The following is a 22,880-nucleotide window of genomic DNA, read 5'->3' on the forward strand; positions in this document are numbered from 1 at the left end:
GGTGGAACGATGTGTGTGTGTGTGGCACACTGGGGGATACTGAGAGACAACTTCTTTATTTATTTAGAATGGTTAGAGGTGGAACGATGTGTGTGTGTGTGGCACACTGGGGGATACTGAGAGACAACTTCTTTATTTATTTAGAATGGTTAGAGGTGGAACGATGTGTGTGTGTGTGGCACACTGGGGGATACTGAGAGACAACTTCTTTATTTATTTAGAATGGTTAGAGGTGGAACGATGTGTGTGTGTGTGGCACACTGGGGGATACTGAGAGACAACTTCTTTATTTATTTAGAATGGTTAGAGGTGGAACGATGTGTGTGTGTGTGTGGCACACTGGGGGATACTGAGAGACAGGCTAGAGGGAGACGTTTCAACTGCCACCAGGGTCGTGTTCAGTGGACACAGCACAGAGAAAAAAATGGTTGGGAAATGAGTGAGGAACAAACTGAACTTGACCAGTAAGAACACTCATTGTTGTCTGTTTCAAAGGGTTTTGCTACGTTTTGCTCCACCTGCCGGGAGTTGTTCTCACCTGGGTCTCTTGTCTGAGTTGGGCAAACTTCTCTTTCTCCTGCTCACACTCTTTATGCAGTCTCCCCTTCTCCTCCTCCAGCTGCACCTTCTCATTCTGCAGGAGGCTCATGGTCTGAACCAGCTCCTCCTTCTCTCTGTGGGCCTCCTCCATCTTTTGCTGCAGGGACAAAGAGAAAGCATTGAGGTGTGTGTGTGTGTGTTCATGCGGGTGCGTGTGTGTATCGTTGCACAGCCTGGTTCTCGCTCTCTGACATACCTCCAGGTATCCGGTCCTGGTGGTCACCACCAGGATGTCCGAGTTGCACTCATCCTCCACGGTCAGCAGCTCGTCCTCTGAGGGGCTCTGAGCCCGGAACAGGAAGGGCGTGCTGGCCCCTCGGATCTCCCCCTTGTGGGTCACATAGCAGAACTGGTAGAACTCCCCATCGTCGTTGGGCACGTAGTATCCTGAGGGAGGAACACAACAACCAACATCACAAACGGTCTAGGGCTAGGGGGTCATTCTGGACGGGGCCTAGGTATCTAGGGTCATATCAGGTAGCAAGTAGCCTAGCGGTTACGACCGTTGGGCCAGTAACAGAAAGGTTGCTGGTTCGAATCCTTGAGCAAGGCACTTAACTCTAATTGCCCCTGTAAGTCGCTCTGAATAAGAATGTCTGCTAAATGACTCAAATGTCAACGTCAAGCCTCTCAGAGTAGGAGAGCTGAACTATGAACCCCACCCCCAATCTACATAATCATGTTCATTGTGATTTAAAACAGAAAACAAATGCTCAGGATCTCAGTTTCAACCTTAAGCAAACCTTTTCTGGTCCCAGTCCCAGTCTACCTATTAATAAAGAATGCAATGAACACAACAAAAACCATCTTGTTAACACCAAAACAACAAATCCCTTAATGGGTAGAGTTTCATATTTTACTGTGTTGGTATAAAAGTCTTAACAGCTCTCTGAGGTGCAAGGCCTCTTGACTTGAGGTTAGAAAAAGTGTCAAAGTTGTATAAAACCACGGCGGAGTCAGTGGTCCCAAATCACACCTTGAAACACCACGGCTCTGTGGATGGCAGTGCCCTCAGTGTGGTCCTCAGGAACAGGACACCACAAGAATGTGTAATAGTCCCTCGCTGTGCTCCATCCAACCTGCAACACAGAGGACACAATGCACCACATCACACACAGGTTGTACCTAAAAATGGCACCCTATTCACTACAGAGTGCACTACATCACACTACCTAGTGCACTACATAGGGAACAGGGTACCATTTGAGACATAAATCCAGTAATAATAGAGCAGGTTAGTGGACAGAGAAACCACCCAAAGCTGTGAAACAGTATCCTGCCTACACATGACACAGTGGCATTGTAGCCACCCTGAAGAAGGCACAGCGATGGCGAAACGTTGCTGTTTTAAACAATAAACCACAGAGTTTATATATAGAGTGTGTGACTGTGTATTTTTTATAGCTTACAGTTTATTCGCCGTCAGTCAGCACCTCTACACTAAATCATTTTCTCTGGTTGTACGCCAGCTCATGCTTTTTATTAGCCAATATGGAGCTACCGCAATGTAGAGGAATGGTCCTATATGGTGTCGATATGGGCCACAATCATGAAAACCCTTTGCAATATAAAAACGTAAACACCACTTAGGCTCTGGGTTATGTGAAGGTTTTAGACGTGAAAATGGGGGATGGTTTCAACATTCCTATATTCCTGCGTGCCACGTATCGTGTATGGCCTATAATGAGGCCCGGCCTCGTCAACATGCTCCGCTGTGGAACAGCGGCAACAGCTCACCTCAAACAGGAAGGGGAAAATAGGTGAAAATGTTATACATCAAAATGGAAACCAAGATGTAATTATATGAATTTTATGTGTTAACTGATGGCTGGTGAGGGGAAGTACAGAAAATACATCCAGAATGTCAGCCCAGGGTCATAAAACTGTCAAACGAAATCAGAATCACAGTGTTGCCTTGGGTTCCAGATCTAGGCTACAGGCTCAGTGCTGCCTGGGGTTCCAGGTCGAGGCTACAGGCTCAGTGCTGCCTGGGGTTCCAGGTCTAGGCTACAGGCTCAGTGCTGCCTGGGGTTCCAGGTCGAGGCTACAGGCTCAGTGCTGCCTGGAGTTCCAGGTCTAGGCTACAGGCTCAGTGTTGCCTGGGGTTCCAGGTCTAGGCTACAGGCTCAGTGCTGCCTGGAGTTCCAGGTCTAGGCTACAGGCTCAGTGCTGCCTGGGGTTCCAGATCTAGGCTACAGGCTCAGTGCTGCCTGGGGTTCCAGATCTAGGCTAGAGGCTCAGTGCTGCCTGGGGTTCCAGATCTAGGCTAGAGGCTCAGTGCTGCCTGGAGTTCCAGTTCGAGGCTACAGGCTCAGTGTTGCCTGGGGTTCCAGGTCTAGGCTACAGGCTCAGTGCTGCCTGGGGTTCCAGATCTAGGCTAGAGGCTCAGTGCTGCCTGGAGTTCCAGGTCTAGGCTACAGGCTCAGTGCTGCCTGGTGTTCCAGTTGGAGGCTACAGGCTCAGTGCTGCCTGGGGTTCCAGGTCTACACTACAGGCTCAGTGCTGGCCTGGTCGGTCGAACTATGATACAGACAACACCAAAACTTTAATCTAACCAATGAGACTTTATGTAAGCAAAAACAAAATCTCTCCCCATCACAAATACTCTCACAGTTTGTTTACATATGGTCAGCGTGCTCCTTCCATCCGTCTGACCAGCTTGTTTTTCCCCACTACCGCATCATTGCTGTGTGTGTGTGTGTGTGTGTGTGTGTGTGTGTGTGTGTGTGTGTGTGTGTGTGTGTGTGTGTGTGTGTGTGTGTGTGTGTGTGTGTGTGTGTGTGTGTGTGTGTGTGTGTGTGTGTGTGTGTGTGTTACAGATGCTCCTGTGCTACGCTACAATGATGCCAGTGTTGTTGAGAGTACCCTGGGTAGTCGTCCCTGGGGGGCGTTCCCACTTCCAGCAGTAAAGAACAGGAAGTTATTAAAGCAGGCACATAGTTAGTGACTGTCATTACAGAATGAAGGAAGGCCAGTAGAAGTAGGCTTTTACTGCAGTAACACTCATTAGTGGTGAGAGAGGTGAGAGTCAGGGGCTGAAGAGACTCTCAGGACTGGACTAAAGCACCTTTCACAGGACCAGAAGGCCTAGTCTGCCCTGTAAGCAGCCACATTTACAACCAGGAGAGGAGTGGATACTGTGTGTATACATGGGTCTAATCATGCTGGAAACGTAGACTTAATCCAATAGTTCTATTGGCGGGATAGGTTGGTATAACAATAGCGTGCACAAAGTGACAATCTTGAGTTCCCACAACAGACCAAAGCCATTTAGCTGATCCAAGAGCTAAGCTAATTATACCCTTTAAACATGCAAAACACATTCTTAACAAAAAACATTATGCCAACATGCTTAAAATACTTCCCATAAAACACACCACGTAATGTCAGCACACTGTTCTTCAGCAAGTTGCAGGTTAGGGACTAGTAGCTAGCATAGTAAACTGCAGGTTAGGGACTAGCAGCTAGCATAGTAATCTGCAGGTTAGGGACTAGTTGCTAGCATAGTAAACTGCAGGTTAGGGACTAGCAGCTAGCATAGTAATCTGCAGGTTAGGGACTAGTTGCTAGCATAGTAACTGCAGGTTAGGGACTAGCAGATAGCATAGTAATCTGCAGGTTAGGGACTAGTTGCTAGCATAGTAAACTGCAGGTTAGGGACTAGTTGCTAGCATAGTAAACTGCAGGTTAGGGACTAGCAGCTAGCATAGTAAGCTGCAGGTTAGGGACTAGTAGCTAGCATAGTACACTACAGGTTAGGGACCAGTAGCTAGCATAGTACGCTGCAGGTTAGGGACTAGTAGCTAGCATAGTACGCTGCAGGTTAGGGCTAGTAGCTAGCATAGTAAGCTGCAGGTTAGGGACTAGTTGCTAGCATAGTACGCTGCAGGTTAGGGGCTAGTAGCTAGCATAGTACACTGCTGCAACAGTTGAAGGCGTTCTCGTTTGCCATGTTTGTTAGCATATAGCCTAGTCCAAGGCAGGAGCCCATCTCCTGTTTCTGTAGCATGGGGCGGCGCGATGTAAGAGCACTCCCTAGACAGGACTATCACACTGTATCAATCAAACAGGTAGGACAAGTGGATAGTGAATCAGGCAGTGGGGCTGTGCTCTACGACAGGATCATTTTAAAGGATGTGTTTGCCTGTCCCGGCACTCCTCTATCACGGTTTGTGTGTGTGCGCTCAGAGCACAACTCAAAGTAACCATTCCAACATCAAAGAGCCATAGACAGATAGAACAGGCAGAAGACACGGTGCTGCCTAACAAGAGTCTGTCTGTCCCCGACTGCTCTGCTGCTGATGCTAAATAAATGGTTGGATGAAACGTTTTGTTTATCTTGGCGAGTGGTACCGTGCAATTATGACATTTGTTGTACACAACTATTGGTTTGTATAGCCTAGGTACATGTACATGTTCAAATGTTCTGAGAAACTAGGTTAAATCATGGAAAAGCAACCTTTCAGTTAGTGGCCCAGCGCTCTAACCGCTAGGAAACCTGCCGCCCTACACACCCAGTATAGTTTTAACACCCTATTGCTCTACCCTATCATGACTTATCAGATCAGTGCAGATGAAGAGAAAAAGACAAGGACAGGAAACCATTTCATGCTGAAAGATAAAGACAAAATGTTTATCTGAGTTCATCCGTTATGAGGCGATAGCAGCTCCAAGTCACTAGGGGGCGATAGCACCTTATAGGCTGAGGTATTGGACCCAACAGCTCTGGGGACAGTGAGTGAAGTAGAATTTGATAAAAAATAATCTGTGTGTTTTGGTATGAGGCCTTAATCATTTTGATCTACTTCCACTGTCCTCCAAGAGTTGCAGGATTTCCTTGTCACTTCAGTTTGGTCCTCAAGTTAGGTAGCAGCAGTGTTCTTCCCTTCCCACAGAGAGAGTGAGTCATGGTCCAGGTATCTGTCCTCCTGTGAGTGCTGCCTGGAGCTCAGCTTGGAACCCCAGCCTCCTGTCTGTCAACACGCCTGGGAACATTTACACGATTTATGTTCCACACTGCTCTGCTTTTTCCACCTTGGTGAATTAGCGTGTTTGGGGTTTGGGAGAACTTGTACCACTGCTGCAGTTAGGTGCTGTGGTATGACATCGCCATCAGACAACACTCCAATCAAATCCACGACTCCAATATTTCCAACAAATTCCCAGATGTTCCCTGATCCTCCCCCTTGTGTCGGACGCTGCGTCCCAAATTACACACGATCCCCTACATAGTGCTCTAAAGTAGTGCCCTATATAGGGAACAGGGTGCCATTTGGGACAGTTCCCTACATAGTGCTCTAAAGTAGTGCCCTATATAGGGAACAGGGTGCCATTTGGGACAGTCTCAGTCCCAATATAACAACAAGACTGACCGGAGCTTGTGCTCTCTGCCATGCTACACTTCACAGATTAAACAGCAGGTTCATGTTTAAAAGAAACTTGTGTTCTGCTTTTATGGAGCCAGTTTATGGTTCTGGTTTAAACTCAAACTTAATCATTTTATCCGTTCAATTAGATATAATTATATGACACTGAAAGTCACTTTTTACTGAAGGCTTCTGCCATACGCTCTGATAAAAATAAAAAATAAATCTGCAGTGCCATAAAACTACAGAGAAACAGAAGCAATCGTGTGTGTGTGTGTGTGTGTGTGTGTGTGTGTGTGTGTGTGTGTGTGTGTGTGTGTGTGTGTGTGTGTGTGTGTGTGTGTGTGTGTGTGTGTGTGTGTGTGTGTGTGTGTGTGTGTGTGTGTGTGTGTGTGTGTGTGTGTGTGTGTGTGTTGAACTGCGTTCAATCCAGCCCACATAGAGAGAAAACAGAAACAGACTGCTGCTTTGATCTGGTCTGATGAGATGTGAACCCAGACATACAGACCACCTCTCATCAGTTCCACATCTCCTTTATAGTAGCATTCCTGCTGCTGGTCTCCTGCTGGATGAGGCCCTCGCCCAGCTCCACTCTGCCCGCTATCTTTCACTACAGAAGTGGCTCAAATCAATACCTGCCAGTGCATTGGATTTAATGTGCTCCTATAACCAGATCCATCTGGGACACGCTAGTCTGCAGAGCAGGACAAAAAGACCTCCCCCCTTCTGCTCTGCCAACCTCACTTTTCATACTGAGAGTGCACTCAAATACATTGGTTACAGGACATGGTTTACCTTACTTTAAAAAAACACTTAATTTTTTTTTTACATGAGTAAAGCAAAACCTCTCAGATAAACCAGGAGTCTTGAGAGTTCAGTTAAGTACTAAATGGCACCCTATATAGTGCACTATTGTTTACCAGGGCCATATGGAAACTGACCAAAAGTAGTGCCCTATAAAAGGGGATAGGTAACTATTAGGGACACACAACAATTCTAATATGCTTGCTCACAGCGAGTGGATTGAGCCAGATAGGAATTATAGGTCAGTAGGTGTCCAGGTTCCCACTCTAGAAGTGTAATCAAGTTTGGAAGACAGATGCCCTTGGTCCTTTAAAATAGAATTGACCTGTTATGGGCAGATGAATAAGCAACATGACATTATTATTCTACAGTGTGGCCAGGGGTACTTCCTGCTTACAGGCGTCAACAATAACACGATGACCACAACTGACCAGACTAACACTATGAAACGCATTGGGAACTAGCCTGGTCCCAGATCTGTTCGTGCTCTTGCCAACTCCATCGCTGTGGAAAAAATGTTTGGCGTGACAAGGTGTTGGCATGATAGCATAAACACAATGACGCTATAGGCTAATTGGGAGGAGCTAAATAATGGCAGATTTGGAATTGTGTTTGATTTATGTAAGCTGAAAGTAACCCTGTGTGATGTACGCTATATTAGTCCACCTTAAATGAGACGCATGGGAGAGGAACGAGAGAGGACGGACTCACCTTGAATATGCCAACCCAGTCCTTCTGGTGTGGTTTGATGAACTGGGTGAGAGTGTAGTGACACTCTAGAGCGGCGTGGGGCAGGTAGCTCTTCCCCACGTTCTGGAAGATGACGTGTGCAAAGTTTGACGTGTCCATGGCACTGCCTACTGATGTCCCGTCCAGGAAGAGAGCCATCGGTCACTCAGCACAGGCTGCATGGGACGAGAAGGAGGACAACAGAGAGGCATGGGTCACTCAGCACAGGCTGCATGGGACGAGAAGGAGGACAACAGAGAGGCATGGGTCACTCAGCACAGGCTGCATGGGACGAGAAGGAGGACAACAGAGAGCCATCGGTCACTCAGCACAGGCTGCATGGGACGAGGAGGAGGACAACAGAGAGGCATGGGTCACTCAGCACAGGCTGCATGGGACGAGAAGGAGGACAACAGAGAGGCATGGGTCACTCAGCACAGGCTGCATGGGACGAGAAGGAGGACAACAGAGAGGCATGGGTCACTCAGCACAGGCTGCATGGGACGAGAAGGAGGACAACAGAGAGCCATCGGTCACTCAGCACAGGCTGCATGGGACGAGGAGGAGGACAACAGAGAGGCATGGGTCACTCAGCACAGGCTGCATGGGACGAGAAGGACAACAGAAGTCCTGTATTCCAAAAAAGGAAAGGAGACAGCATCTTCTACAAATAACTGCAACAAGGTTTTCAATTCATGGTGTTCTTTAAAAAAACATTTTTTTTTAAGCTGAGATGTTTCAACCGTATGTCTTCTTTTAAAGCTGGTGTCTTAATATTTCTAAACAAAGCTCAGTCTCCAGAAGGGCAGATGACAGTGAGCCTATTAGCCCGGTACATTCAGTTACGGCTCATTAGTCTGTCATAAAGATATTCATCTCTAGTAGCTGTCTTATAGGCTCATCCCGGACCAGAAATGCCGTCATCAATTTTGTCCATGTAGTTGTTCCCGTGGCGTGCGCGACCACTGTTGCTGCCGTGGTGAATATGACTACTGTTCCCGGCCGTGGTGGATATGACTACAGTTGTTGCCGTGGTGAATATGACTACTGTTGTTGCTGTGGTGTGCATGACTATGACACGATCATCATCCCTGACTAGAGTTGACAAGGGTTGGTCTCTTACGGTCTGCTCCCCAGCTCTTCACTAAACTATGAAGTCAATGACTGAACAAGCAGAAAGTTTAACATAACAACATCATAAGTCGATCTGGATAAGAGTGTCTGCTTAGTCACTAAAATGTCAAATGTAATCTAAATGTACCAACAACAAAGGTTTTATCTAAAAATGCAAATCAAATTGGTTAGAACGGTGTTCTTCCTGTGTTTAGCTTTGCAGTGTGGTTGGTTCACAGAAAGCAGCAAGGAAACCATCTCATTCAGACGGTTCTTATTTAGTAGTCCAGAGACGGCCTCCAGTTGTTTCATCCACTGAGACCTCCGAGGAAAGAACCAAACTAAATGTTGTCGGTATATTTAGACAAAGGACTTGATCAGCGACCACAGTGAGAGAGCGTTTAATGTCCAAATGCTATTCCCCATATAGTGAACTATAAAGGGTATAGGTTTAGTTTGGCCTAAACTGTCGCCTAAATGTGCTGATGAATTCCTCTGGCCACAACATCTGTCAGCATTTTCCCTGAAACAAGATAAGAGATTCTACATTCCACACTGTTGCAATGAGAAAGAAGTTAACAGTCAAAGGACTTGTGCAAAAAATGCTGTCCACAATCTCATTCTCAACAGATAAAAGGTATATCACTGAAGTCTAGCTAAAAGTCTTATAAAGACATGTAGGCTTTTTTATTTTAACTATTTAACTAAGTCACTTAAGAACTAATTCTAACTTACAATGATGGCCTACCAAGAGCCAAAACACCTCATTTGGGGCCAGAGACTGGGATAAAAATAATATTGGAGGAAAAAAAAACACACATCATGACAAGAGAAACACCACAACACTACATAAAGAGACCTAAAGATCAGACAAGATGAGCAGGAATTTCCAGACTCTCTGTTCAGTCACAGTGACGTGTTCAGGACAATGGTGCACAAGAGAAGTAACTAAGACAACATTGGTAAATAGAGAAAGAAAACACAGGCCAGGGGTTGTAATCTAAACAAAACACACCAGTAACACACACCACTTATTCTCATACTAAATCATGTTAAAAACAGGCTCGTACTAAAACATTTCCAAATTATACAATTCATCATTGCCAGACAATAGCAGAGCATTGTTCGACATGCCAAATGTATGTGACGTAAAAAAATATATATTTATAATAATACATTTAGTATATGGATTGTGATGAGTGACATGAACCTACCTAGTTTGGTTTTACAGGTTGATAGCATCTTTATCTGAACTGTTGACAACCCAGTGCGTGTGTCAGTGAGTGTGTTAGAGCCAACTTAAATCACACAATGATGTAACTTTAGGGCTAGCTGACTTTAGTTAATGTAATGGCGTGAGAATTAACTGGGCAAGTATCATACGGCTTCCAGACATAAATATAGCCATGTGGCAAAACAAAGAAAAAGGCCTAGCTAAATCGTGTAGTTAAACTGGCATTCTGCTGTAAAGTGCTTGTTTAGGCTAGTAATTAAACACATTGCTAGCTAACTCCTTAGAGATAGCTATGTATCTAGCTAGCTTTAACAGAGATGAATGACTATTCTCGAAAATTCTCAGCCAACCTTGTACTATGTCCTCCCAAGATAGCATGAGTTGTCCGTCCACCTACCTAGCTAGCTAGTTATCTGTTTGCTTCCCTGGCTTTGTCAGGGACCCTTTGGTTTGGCTAGTTAGCTAGCCAGTTAGTTCGTTAGCTAGCATATCAAGTTACCAGGGCAAGACGAATAACATTTTTCAATAGTTGTTCTTTTTTTATCGACAAGAGCACATAATATGATAACATACCCATTTGCCATGCTGAAGAGTAGAGGAAAAACAAAGATATTCGTCAAAACTGTTATTGACGCAGTTGCTCGATGTTAAACGCAATCCCCGTTCTCTCTTCCTGGAATAGAATAACAACATTAGCTACATCACTTCCGGAGAAATACCGTTATTTGTCATGTGGGAATTCCAAACTTGTTACAATGTAACAAATTGTTAACAACGTGTTGCTAAAATAACGAAGGGCACAATGAATAGATATTTAACCCACTTTCTGTTAAAGGAATTAAACTCTGAAATTTGAGTAGGACCCTTCAAAATGGTAGATGTCAATATATTTGGGCCATTTAAATTTTTTTTTATTTAACTAGGCAAGTCAGTTAATTAAGAACAAATTCTTATTTACAATGACGGCCTAGGAACAGTGGGTTAACTGCCTTGTTCAGGGGCAGAACGACAGATGTTTACATTGTCAGCTCCAGGGTTCGAGCTATTTGATATCTATTTTTAAATGTAACCTTTATTTAACTAGACAAGTCAGGTAAGAACAGATTCTTATTTACAATGACAGCCTACCCCGGCCAAACCCAGACGACGCTGGGCCAATTGTGCGCCACCCTATGGGACTCCCAATCACGGCAGGATGAGATAAAGTCTGGATTCGAACCAGGTAGGGCATTCAGACCGTTTCGCCACTCGGGAGCCCACATCTGTCAGACAATCAGCCTTCAAGGCTAGAACCATGTTTATAACAGACCTTATACCAGGGGTATGACAAAACATGTATTTTTACTGCTCTAATGACGTTGGTAACCAGATTATAATAAATAGCAATTAGGCACCCCAGATACTGTTCTTCCATAATATGATATAACTCGATCAAAATGGACATATTTAGGGAAACCCTGACTGCCAAAGCCTGTATGTAACATGATCGTCGTATTACGATACAGTATCCAGTACCCCCTATGCCGTTATTATATAGTTAATTTCAAATCACATTTTTATTAGTCACATACACGCGTTTAGCAGATGTTATTGCGGGTGTGGCGAAATGCTTGTATTTGCTGATAACGTTAGGTTTCTTTAGGGTTGAGCTATTGAAAACGTGTTTCCACCGCCCGAGCAGACCATTGAAATTGTGTTATTAACTTCTGCTTGTGCATTTCAGTGCTAGATGTATGAAATCAGTCATGTCCTTCAAGTTCGTGCAGTTCAGATGTCCCGCCCCCACCGTTTCTCATCGCATATAAAACTGGGTAAGCGGCTTTGTGATTGGGCAGAAAACGTGTAATTTACAACCCACCCAATTATGTCACGCTGAATCCGTGGTCAGAAAGGAAAGAAACATGGCCGCTGTTTTAAGGGGGTCTCGGAACCTATGGGGAAGGAGCCTCAAACATGTTGACTTTACTTTGGGTAAGGAATTTAGAAATATAACAAAAATATGTCTACCATTAATGTTGAGGACCTGTTTGATGGCCATTCCCGTCTATGTTACGAAAGGCGTGAAAATCAACGTTGAACAAAAGTTGATTAGCATTGGCTGTTGTGGCTCGCTCACTTCTGCTAACGTTAGTTAGTTTGCTGAAATGGCTAGCTAGCTATAAGAGCTAGCTAAAGTCATGGGACGTTGGTTGATCGAAACATTTGTTGTTTATCAAGACGACCGATCGCCAACACCAGCAAATGTTCTAATCAAAGGTGTGTCCGTGTGCATCTCGTAACAAGTTCAGGGTCAAGTCAAATCCCACAGCTCTTGTCAGTCGATTAGCCAAGCGAGTTCTGTATTGAATAGGGTGATTGTTTGCACAAATATTGTCAATTATAATTCCACGCCGTCCGTAGATGTATGCTGTACAGTACACGCGTTTGTTAGACTCCTCCGTGTTTCTAGTAATAGCTTTTAGCTCAGTGGTTCCCAACCTTTTCCAGCTACTGTCTTTTACTCATCCCTGGGGTACCCCTAAAGGCCCCCGTTCCCCATGTGCCTTTTACCAATAGACCAAGTACCCCCAGGGGTCCTAGTACCCTCAGGTTGGGAACCACTGCTTCAGCTTATCAACCAGCTCTCATGCACAATGGAAGGACAGGAGAAGCGGGTGAGTGAGGCCAGTACAGATCATTGAGATGTAGTCCAGCTGTAGCTAGTCTGTTCTGCTGCATGTTTTTATTACATCTCTTCTCATACCAGTGCTGTGCCCCTACTGTCCTCAAGGTAGCTCAACCCTTACCTTGATAACCCAACCTACTGTCCTCGCTGGTAGCTCAACCCTTACCTTGATAACCCAACCTACTGTCCTCAAGGTAGCTCAACCCTTACCTTGATAACCCAACCTACTGTCCTTGCTGGTAGCTCAACCCTTACCTTGATAACCCAACCTACTGTCCTTGCTGGTAGCTCAACACTTACCTTGATAACCCAACCTACTGTCCTTGCTGGTAGCTCAACACTTACCTTGAAATCCCAGCCTACTGTCCTCGCCGGTAGCTCAACCCTTACCTTGATAACCCAGTCTACTGTCCTCGCTGGTAGCTCAACCCTTACCTTGATAACCAGCCTTGTGAAAATGTGACCTCGTAGCTCTCAAACTCGAGGCGGCATTCTCCCTACAGTTTTATGTGGTTAGCGTCGCCCACGACAGGCTTGTGTCAACTACAATCCTGATACTGTTTCACATTTAGAAATGCTAATAATTATCGCTTGCAAAACAATAATCATGGCTTTTGAAGCATAGCCCTTACATCAGGGGGACAGAATCCTAAATCTAAAAAAGATGCTCTTGATGTAGCAGGTTTGCACAGATACACTGTCATACAGGTGTTCGGAGAATGCTAGATGGCTAATTAGCGTAGGTGGTCGCCTGTCTTCTGTTCAAAAGAGCTGCAACTTGGAGATATGGTTATGTTGGAACACTAACCTTTATAAAGGTGTGTGTAAATGTATCCTTCATTTTTTTTTCTCGTTGATATGAAATAACCTTTATGCTTCTGAAACCATACCGCAAGCGATGCATGTTCAGACTGAGTGTCGGAGCGCTTAACAAAACTCCCCCATACAGAAGACCCCTTTCTCCAATGACTCTGTGTAATGGAACAGAGTCATGATTAAGGGCCAGTGACCTTCATTGCAATGGCAGTAGGTCTACCACACAAGACCGGGGTTGGGTCCCAACAATCTCTCGACGTATGCTCTGGTTCACGTCCCTTCATGGAATTGACTGGCATTGGTACGTGGAAACTCCCTCTAGCCCAGGCCTACACCATTCTAATGCCTTTACATTCGTGGGAGGACACAGTTCAGGAGGAAGTAGAGATTATTGAGCCGCAGCCATGGGGTTTTGTGTGTGTGTGTGTGGTAGTATCCTTGTCCCACGTTCAAATGCTAGTCGGAACTCTGGCATTTACAACTTGCTGATTCGTTGAACGTGGCACGTGTGTGACTAAAATCAGTTAGCGAGTCGTAAATTTCGGAGTTTCCTAGTTCCAACTAACAAGTGAACACGGCGCCAGTCCAACAGTGGCAGGTCAGGTGTCTCTTTCCACTGAAGCCACTATGAAGATTGGCTGGGAGAGCCAGCCATGTGAGACCTGTAGCCTGGATGCCTGCCCCCTCCCCTTCTCTCACATTTACACACCACAGTTTATTTATAAGATGCCCTTTGGCCAATACGTCTCTACTTTCAGCCTTCATACATGTTTTTATAGGAAATGGTGAATGAGTTCACTACCTGCTTACTGCTTTCATATGTAATGATTGTGTTTGCATCAGCTTGACTGGCACTACAAGGGCTGCAGTGGGTTTTCATATCAAATGGTTTAGGATTTGAAATTAAATTAATTCTCAGGAAAAAATGAATGTCTGGCCAACTTTCCTTGGTCGTATTTAGTTTTTATCAAGCTTGCCTCTGACATTACCCACTGCAATGCACTATACAGGTCTTGGGTAACTATTGATAGGGCTGGGTTATGTTTGGATTTCATTGAAACAGAACGGCAAGGCCAAGATTAGAAGTGTCCTGGCTGTTTCAATGGACTAGGGAGCCTTTTAACAGCATTTTGCAAGAGACTATAGTTTTTTCACATTCTGACTATTTATTTTTGTTAGTGAAGGCCTACACAGAAAAGCTGTATTAGAGCTGTCTCAGCTTGGCTGAAAGGATAACAAAAGGCTTTTGGTAGTAGTCTAGTCTTAATACAAGTTGTTCCTGGGGTGTATTAGGAACACAAAAGGGAGGGACCTAGGCCTAACTGAACTTGTCCAATAAGAAACACTTTTTTGTTGGAATGTCTTGCACCGGTTTGCACTGATGACTACACCCTTGTACCTCCCAGTCTCCAGCAGGTCCATGGCCTCTAAGACCCAGGTGGGTTTCATCGGCCTGGGGAACATGGGAAAACCCATGGCCAAGAACCTGCTGAAGCACGGATACCCCGTCATCGCCACTGACGTCTTCCCTGAGTCCTGCAAAGAACTGCAAGAGTTAGGTGCCCAGGTGGGACAAAAAAAACTAGCTTGCTTGTTTGCTAATGGCAGTGAAAAGCGCCGGCTGATAGCATGTCATAGCTCTCTGATGTGATGTCAGCTGGTAGGTGCTCAAAACACTAACAAAATACCATGACTAAAATAATCTATTGTAGATGGGTGAAACCACTTAAATGAGTGTCCAAACAAACTGAGTCCATCATAAGATTTTACTCTCGTCATTGCCGATCTACTTCTTAATTGAATCCTAATGGTTGCACTTGCCTGGGGTGTAGCTTATTCATTAGGCACCAACAGACTAAAACGGGGAGGAACTACCTGAACTTGTCCAATAGGAAACACTCGTTTTTGTATTTGAAACATTTTGCTACGGCGTGCCCTAATGAATAAAGCCCTGTTTTGTCAGATTGTGGATAACCCTGCGGAGGTGGCAGACCAGGCAGACCGCGTCGTCACCATGCTGCCCTCCAGTCCCAACGTCATCGAGGTTTACACTGGGCCCAACGGTATCCTCAAGTAAGATCCCTCGCTCTCGATTACTCACTGGCTATGTCCCAAATGGATCCCTGTTCCCTTTATAGTGCACTACTTTTGACCAGAGTCCTAATACAAGAATCAAGTCACTTAGCTATCTGTCTTTAACAGAAACCCTTGACTGCTGTTTTAAACTATAAAGTGGGTACTTTACTGTTCTACAGGAAGGTTAAGAAAGGCTCGCTACTCATCGACTCCAGCACCATCGACCCAGCCGTTTCCAAGGAGATGGCCGTGGCCGCGGAGAAGATGGGGGCAGTTTTTATGGACGCACCTGTGTCAGGAGGTAAGGACTAATACAGGCTGCATTCCAAATGGCACTCTTCCCTATATAGGGCTCCCGAGTGGCTCAGCAGTATAAGGCACTGCTTCTCAGTGCAAAAGGCATCACTACAGTTCCTGGTTCGAATCCAGGCTGTATCACATCCGGACGTGATTGGGAGTCCCATAACGCGGCGCACAATTGGCCCAGCGTCGTCTGGGTAGGCCGTCATTGTAAATAAGAATGTGTTCTTACCTGAATTTCCTAGTTAAATAACAAAACAAATGTAAATATAGTGCACTACTTTTGACCCGGGCCCATAGGACTATGCTGGCATTTGGGACGCAGTATTTCCTTGGGGGTCTCTGCTGCAGTCTGAGAGGACCAGCCTCTCCACTCCCTAATTGGGACGCAGTATTTCCTTGGGGGTCTCTGCTGCAATCTGAGAGGACCAGCCTCTCCACTCCCTAATTGGGACGCAGTATTTCCTTGGGGGTCTCTGCTGCAATCTGAGAGGACCAGCCTCTCCACTCCCTAATTGTTGAAATGGACCAGATTTAGTAGATTGCTCTCTCTAGCACATTTGTACCCCATGATGTGGATTATTTAAGATCCCAGCATCTGGAGTTTGATCCGATGACCCTTCCATCCAAACGCTCCGCTCTCAGATCCCAGCAGCTCAAAAAACTATTTCTGTCCCTCCTTTTCTGAAAATGTGTTTTTTTAAAGTCTACGACCAGTGCATCTCTCTCTCATAGCACAACTTCACAACAATTAAACTTTTTTTTTACAACAAACCATTAGACCATTTTATATAAAGAGAAACATCTCCGTCATGATCATATGTATATTCATGTCTCTGTTGCCACACGTGTGTATCTGTGAATTCCACTGGGAGGAGGACTGATTTGTATTTCTTCTGACAACCTGGTGACTCTACCCAGGACAGCAGACTCCCATGTGGGCCTTGGTTCAGGTTAAAATGGCCGACACTGGATCATTTCCTTTAATGTCTGACAAAATGGTGAATCCATTCAGTCTCTCTGCTTATCCTATTGATGGTTCAGTCTGGGTAATAAAGAGGAGTACCTTACCTACCTGACAGCCTGGGTCATGAAGCGGAGGAGGAGTACCTACCTGACAGACTAGGTCATAAAGAGGAGGAGGAGTACCTACCTGACAGCCTGTGTTATGAAGCGGAGGAGGAGTACCTACCTGACAGACTGGGTCATAAAGAGGAGGAGACTGGGTCATAAAGAGGAGGACCTACCTGACAGACTGGGTCATAAAGAGGAGGAGGAGTACCTGACAGACTGGGTCATAAAGAGGAGGAGGAGTACCTGACAGACTGGGTCATAAAGAGGAGGAGGAGTACCTGACAGACTGGGTCATAAAGTAGACAGACTGGGTCATAAGGAGTACCTACCTGACAGACTGGGTCATAAGGAGTACCTACCTGACAGACTGGGTCATAAGGAGTACCTACCTGACAGACTGGGTCATAAAGAGGAGGAGGAGGAGTACCTACCTGACAGACTGGGTCATAAAGAGGAGGAGGAGTACCTACCTGACAGACTGGGTCATAAAGAGGAGGAGGAGTACCTACCTGACAGACTGGGTCATAAGTCCTACCTGACAGACTGGGTCATAAGGAGGAGTACCTACCTGACAGACTGGGTCATAAAGAGGAAGAGTACCTACCTGACAGACTGGGTCATAAAGAGGAGGAGTACCTACCTGACAGACTGGGTCATAAGGAGGAGTACCTACCTGACAGACTGGGTCATAAAGAGGGGGAGTACCTGACAGACTGGTCATAAAGAGGAGGAGGAGTACCTACCTGACAGACTGGGTCATAAAGAGAAGGAGGAGTACCTACCTGACAGACTGGGTCATAAAGAGGAGGAGGAGTACCTGACCGACTGGGTCATAAAGAGGAGTACCTACCTGACAGACTGGGTCATAAGGAGGAGTACCTACCTGACAGACTGGGTCATAAAGAGGGGGAGTACCTACCTGACAGACTGGTCATAAAGAGGAGGAGTACCTACCTGACAGACTGGGTCATAAAAGGAGGAGTACCTACCTGACAGACTGGGTCATAAAGAGGAGGAGTACCTACCTGACAGACTGGGTCATAAAGAGGAGGAGGAGTACCTACCTGACAGACTGGGTCATAAGGAGGAGTACCTACCTGACAGACTGGGTCATAAAGAGGAGGAGTACCTACCTGACAGACTGGGTCATAAAGAGGGGGAGTACCTGACAGACTGGGTCATAAAGAGGAGTACCTACCTGACAGACTGGGTCATAAAGAGGAGTACCTACCTGACAGACTGGGTCATAAGGAGGAGGAGGAGTACCTACCTGACAGACTGGGTCATAAAGAGGAGGAGGAGTACCTACCTGACAGACTGGGTCATAAAGAGGAGGAGGAGTACCTACCTGACAGACTGGGTCATAAGGAGGAGTACCTACCTGACAGACTGGGTCATAAGGAGGAGTACCTACCTGACAGACTGGGTAAGGAGGAGAACCTACCTGACAGACTGGGTCATAAGGAGGAGGAGCCGTACCTTATGGGTTAGGGAAGATGGGGGAAGAGCCATACTGACCTCCAAGCTGTAAAACACTAACAGTCTTCAGGGTAGACGCACACTTCAGGGGAAATGCACACTACACACACACTGTTTGTTTGAACTCCGCCTTTTAACTTGAGGAAAGCCACTTTGAGTTGATGTTGGCATATTTTACCATCAGGCCCTAAAGATTAGTAATGATTTATATGCATCCTTCCTGTGGCAGTGCTCATGGATTAAGGCTGTCCAGCTTCCCACGTTGAACTTGGGTGGCTGCAGGTCACAGGTGTGTGTGTGTGTGTTTTGGTTAGAGTTAAGTATTGGAGCATGTTACTACCTTGATACTGTGCTGGAATGCCTGTGGTTGAACATGTTATCGGTGGCCAGAAACTGACCCTCTCGTGGGGGGGGGTAGTAATAGAGCACAGGGGAATGTGATGAGACTTGTCATTGTTACCCAGATGATGGTACTGTAACCAAGACTTGAGCCTTTGATCAGGAGACGCATCATGTTTAGAACCTCCAACTCTGCTTGATCTGAATCCAGCAAGGAGCTTTGCTGTAGCCCAGTTTGGACGTATCCAGGGTACCTTCTCCAACCCAGACTTACTTTGTGCGAGATGGTCTAAACTCAGGCTGTTTCCCTGTGCTTTTGAGAGACCTCTGGTTCTCTGTCCTTCATGTGTTGCCTCTTCCAGCCAGAACCCACAGTGCGTCAGAGAGGTTTGGCAGCAGACCCACTGTTGGAAGGAATGCCTTGTTTTCTGGAGCAATAATAGGAAAGCCACAACCTGGGATGCAGCCCAAATGGGCCCCTGTTCCCTATATAGTGCACTACTGTTGACCAGAGCCCTATATAGTGCACTACTGTTGACCAGAGCCCTGTTCCCTATATAGTGCACTACTGTTGACCAGAGCCCTGTTCCCTATATAGTGCACTACTGTTGACCAGATATAGTGCACTACTGTTGACCAGAGCCCTGTTCCCTATATAGTGCACTACTGTTGACCAGAGCCCTATATAGTGCACTACTGTTGACCAGAGCCCTATATAGTACACTACCGTTGACCAGAGCCCACAGGGAGCTAGTTAAAAGTAGTGCTCAATATAGGGGAGTAGGGTTCTATTTTGGAACGCTCCCCTGCTCTGTCAGCGTAGGCATCATACAATAACCTCGTCCCAAATCCAGTCCATTACGACACAGAAAAATACATTTGTTTTCTTATACATTTTTATTGAAATCAATTAGACTTGTACGTAAAGCCTTGGGAAATGTTTATCATTAAAGACTACTGTGCTGACTGGAATGAAAATGTTTGACCACAGAACTCTAGCTACGTAGCCACCAACAAACACATTCACTTTCACTGTGATTCATGTCCTTAGAGACTCCGTAATTGGTGTGTGTTGGTTCCCAGGCTGTGTGAGATGGCAGAGATGCAGTCGTCACACACACACACACTGCCCATTATTATGGCAGAGACCGAGGGCCTGTAGCTTTGGCAACAGAAATGAAAGGGTTGCCTTTTTTATCTGCATTTTGGGGCTTTGTATCTTAAGTTTTTAATGTGTTTAAATAATACAATTAAAATAACCCCCCCCCTTTTTTTTCTTCTATATTTTAACTGGTTATCCCACATTTGTCATGGGATTTGAGACATCTTTCTCTCAGCCAGCTTTTTGCTGACACTTCATTTTGTCTAAATATGTTTAGCTCCCTTTACTTTCCCCACAACCTTGTTTGAAGCTATTGAAATAATCCACAAGCCTTGGGCTTACCTCATTTTTAATTTCAGTTGATTTGATGTGGAATTACTTTCTCAGCCAAACTTGGTGAGAGAAGGGTGGGTGTTGGACAAGAGAACAAGCTGTTTTAGTAAAGTGCTCTGTAGATTTGCATCAATCTTTCTGTGATGAACTCATAAGTTTTGAGAAGTAACAACAGTGACTGACAGACTTGTAATGAAACCGCCATGTTTTATAAGCTACAAGCACCGACCATCCCAAGGCCCTGCGTGTTTGTCTGGTGTGTGCTATGTTCCCAAATGTACAACGTTTCCACTTCATCAGATATTCTCACGTTTAGGATGTGCATCTCACCCTCCTTTTGTCCAGGTGTGGGGGCTGCCAGCTCGGGGAAGCTGACCTTCATGGTGGGGGGAGTAGAGGAGGAGTTCACTGCGGCCCAGGAGCTGCTCACCTGTATGGGAGCCAACGTGGTGTACTGTGGGGCTGTTGGCACTGGACAGGTAGGTTGTCCTACACATTTACATGACCTGTCTCAAATGGCCCCCTATTTATTTATATTTAAAAAATTAGAGGGGGGGGTCATTTAGCAGACGCTCTTATCCAGAGGAACCTACAGGAGAAGTTGGTGAAAAGACACTTAACACTAAGTCTGTGCAGGGATTCAAACCAGTGACCTTTTTGTTACTGACCCAATGCTCTTAACCGCTAGGCTACCTGTCCCTGAGGCCTTGGTCAAAGGTAAAACATTTTAGGGAATAGGGTGCCATTGGGGATACACACATTACATTCCTACTAGGGACATTATGGGAGGATTATTACAAAACTACATGGGATGTAACCAGGAGACTGTTTTTTACAGGCAGCCAAAATCTGCAACAATATGCTGCTGGCGATAGGCATGATCGGGACCTCTGAGACCATGAACCTTGGCATCAGGTTGAGTATTCACAATACATTCACAGCAGAGAACGTATCTCCAACAAAATGTCTTGTTGTACTTAACGCTTGATGAACAGAACCATGCTGTGAGTATCGTACAGATCTGTAACACTACCACTATAGTCGCTCTCTTAAAGTAACTATCCAATGGAAAACTCTATTTTTATGAAGCTCCGACTCTATCAACTGTCTACATGTTGTCTCTGACTCGTCCTTTACTTGTCGTTATGACTAACCAGCAATCAGAGAAATTACACACAGTAAACAGTAACCCACCTTAAACTTGTCATATATATATATATAATTTTTTTTTTTTTTTTTTTTAAATGCTTGTGATTTCCTGGCCCCTGGCAGACTAGGTCTGGACCCTAAGCTACTGGCTAAGATCCTGAACATGAGTTCAGGCCGCTGCTGGTCCAGTGACACCTACAACCCTGTACCTGGTGTCATGGAGGGAGTCCCCTCTGGAAACAACTACCAGGGAGGCTTTGGGACCCAACTCATGGCCAAGGTGTGTCTCTCTCTCTCGTGCTTGCTCTCTCGCGCTCTCTCAAGATGTTTAGTACACAATTTATTTTCGTTAATGTCTCTGTCAATAGTATTAACTTTCATGTAACTGGAAAGAGATGTGCGTTTGACATGTTTTAACTGTGCTGTGTACAACAAGAGGTGATGGCAGAGAGCTAATGAGAGTTTGTCCTCTTCAGGACCTGGGGCTAGCCCAGACTACAGCCACCAACACCAAGACCCCTGTCCCTCTGGGCTCCCTGGCCCACCAGATATACCGCATGATGTGTGCTCGGGGCTACTCCGCCAAAGACTTCTCCTCTGTCTTCCAGTTCCTGAGGGAGGATGAGGAGAACGAGGGCCAATAGGGGTGGGGGAACAGTACCCCCACCCCCCATCCATAGCTTTAGCAGGGTCTATTCCATACAAGACTACTACCATGTAGTTAGGATGTGTCGGTTTGCCCCCTCTCCCCAGGACTTTTCAAGACGTGTGTATTGGGTCAAAGCCGTGATGACGTGACCGATCATCTCAGCAGAGTACTAGACTACACTGTGTCTGTAAGATGGGAGTCATGTTGCCTCTGTGATCCTGCCTTTTGTTAAAGTAGCTGTCTAATAATGTTTCCGATGGCTTGGCTAGAAGACGGATGTTTTTGAAGTGTGGGGAGGCTCTCAAGTCACTGTCACTCAGTAGGCTGACTAACCACTACAGCTATCAACATGACAATGTCAGTGCTACCTTAGGACACGTTGTCATGGAAAGCAGACCCAGGCGTTGTCAAGGAAATGACCCGCATTATACTCGTTAACGACCCCACTTGTTTTCGTCAACAATAGACCACTGGGACTTCAGATGATTGTTAATTCTCGTCGCCACTCACCTCACTGCAACGCCACACGTGTTGATCCTGTTCATTCATTTGTTTTTCTCTTCCTGTTGGGTTTATTTACTCTTGACATGGAGGGATAGAATGTTCCTGTCTTATTTGTATGTGTTTTACTGTTTAATAAAAGGAGAGAGACTATAGGTATGTTTCCTTCCAGTGATATTGGATTGCTTTTTGACCCACTACTCTAAAGCCTTTCACAGGTATCTGTTAGCAGGAGGATGTGTCTGTACTGTCTGTTAGCAGGAGGAAGACAAGGTGCCTGATGAGACTGATCTAGATAATTACATCACTCTATATTTATTAAGCTCCTCGTTAGAGAGGGTAAGCACTTTAAAGTGTTGCATCACAGTACAAATATGTATTCTAGCAAAGATGTCTAATGTGTGTTTTATTAAGCTGTCCCACATACTTTCATTCATGTCTGTAGGTGACTGCTTTTCTTTTGGGGAAATAAGAGTGTAAACTGGGGTGTATTCACTAGGAACCAAACTGAAACAAATGGCTGAAATGGGGAAGAAATTACCTGAATTTAT

The 22,880-nt window shown here is 45.5% G+C and overlaps 2 protein-coding genes across 5 annotated transcripts in view; one reads left to right on the forward strand and one right to left on the reverse strand.

Moving 5' to 3' along the window:
- The window catches only part of tax1bp1b (Tax1 (human T-cell leukemia virus type I) binding protein 1b), a 31,761-nt gene extending 21,219 nt beyond the window's left edge, over positions 1 to 10,542 (reverse strand). For 3 of the 4 annotated variants that reach the window (XM_046334822.1, XM_046334821.1, XM_046334818.1), the window contains exons 1-5: positions 10,420 to 10,500; positions 7,482 to 7,728; positions 1,577 to 1,679; positions 797 to 987; positions 539 to 697 (exon numbers count right to left, since the gene is read on the reverse strand). In XM_046334822.1, coding sequence (XP_046190778.1) covers positions 539 to 697; positions 797 to 987; positions 1,577 to 1,679; positions 7,482 to 7,658 — 630 coding nt within the window. In that variant the 5' untranslated portion in view covers positions 7,659 to 7,728; positions 10,420 to 10,500. Of the gene's footprint in view, positions 1 to 538; positions 698 to 796; positions 988 to 1,576; positions 1,680 to 7,481; positions 7,729 to 10,419 lie in introns of all 4 variants that reach the window. The other variant, XM_046334819.1, reaches the window with a different exon arrangement.
- A 1,117-nt stretch (positions 10,543 to 11,659) lies between these two features.
- LOC124019488 (3-hydroxyisobutyrate dehydrogenase, mitochondrial-like) lies at positions 11,660 to 22,484 on the forward strand. Its single transcript, XM_046334839.1, has 8 exons — positions 11,660 to 11,817; positions 14,734 to 14,894; positions 15,291 to 15,400; positions 15,583 to 15,704; positions 20,376 to 20,509; positions 20,869 to 20,945; positions 21,303 to 21,459; positions 21,656 to 22,484. Exons 1-8 carry the CDS (start codon positions 11,748 to 11,750, stop codon positions 21,821 to 21,823), a joined length of 999 nt encoding a protein of 332 aa, XP_046190795.1. The 5' UTR covers positions 11,660 to 11,747; the 3' UTR covers positions 21,824 to 22,484.
- Positions 22,485 to 22,880: the final 396 nt, after the last annotated feature.

This window comes from Oncorhynchus gorbuscha, unplaced genomic scaffold (genome assembly GCF_021184085.1).
Source record: "Oncorhynchus gorbuscha isolate QuinsamMale2020 ecotype Even-year unplaced genomic scaffold, OgorEven_v1.0 Un_scaffold_607, whole genome shotgun sequence".
In the NCBI taxonomy this organism is placed as follows: domain Eukaryota; kingdom Metazoa; phylum Chordata; class Actinopteri; order Salmoniformes; family Salmonidae; genus Oncorhynchus; species Oncorhynchus gorbuscha.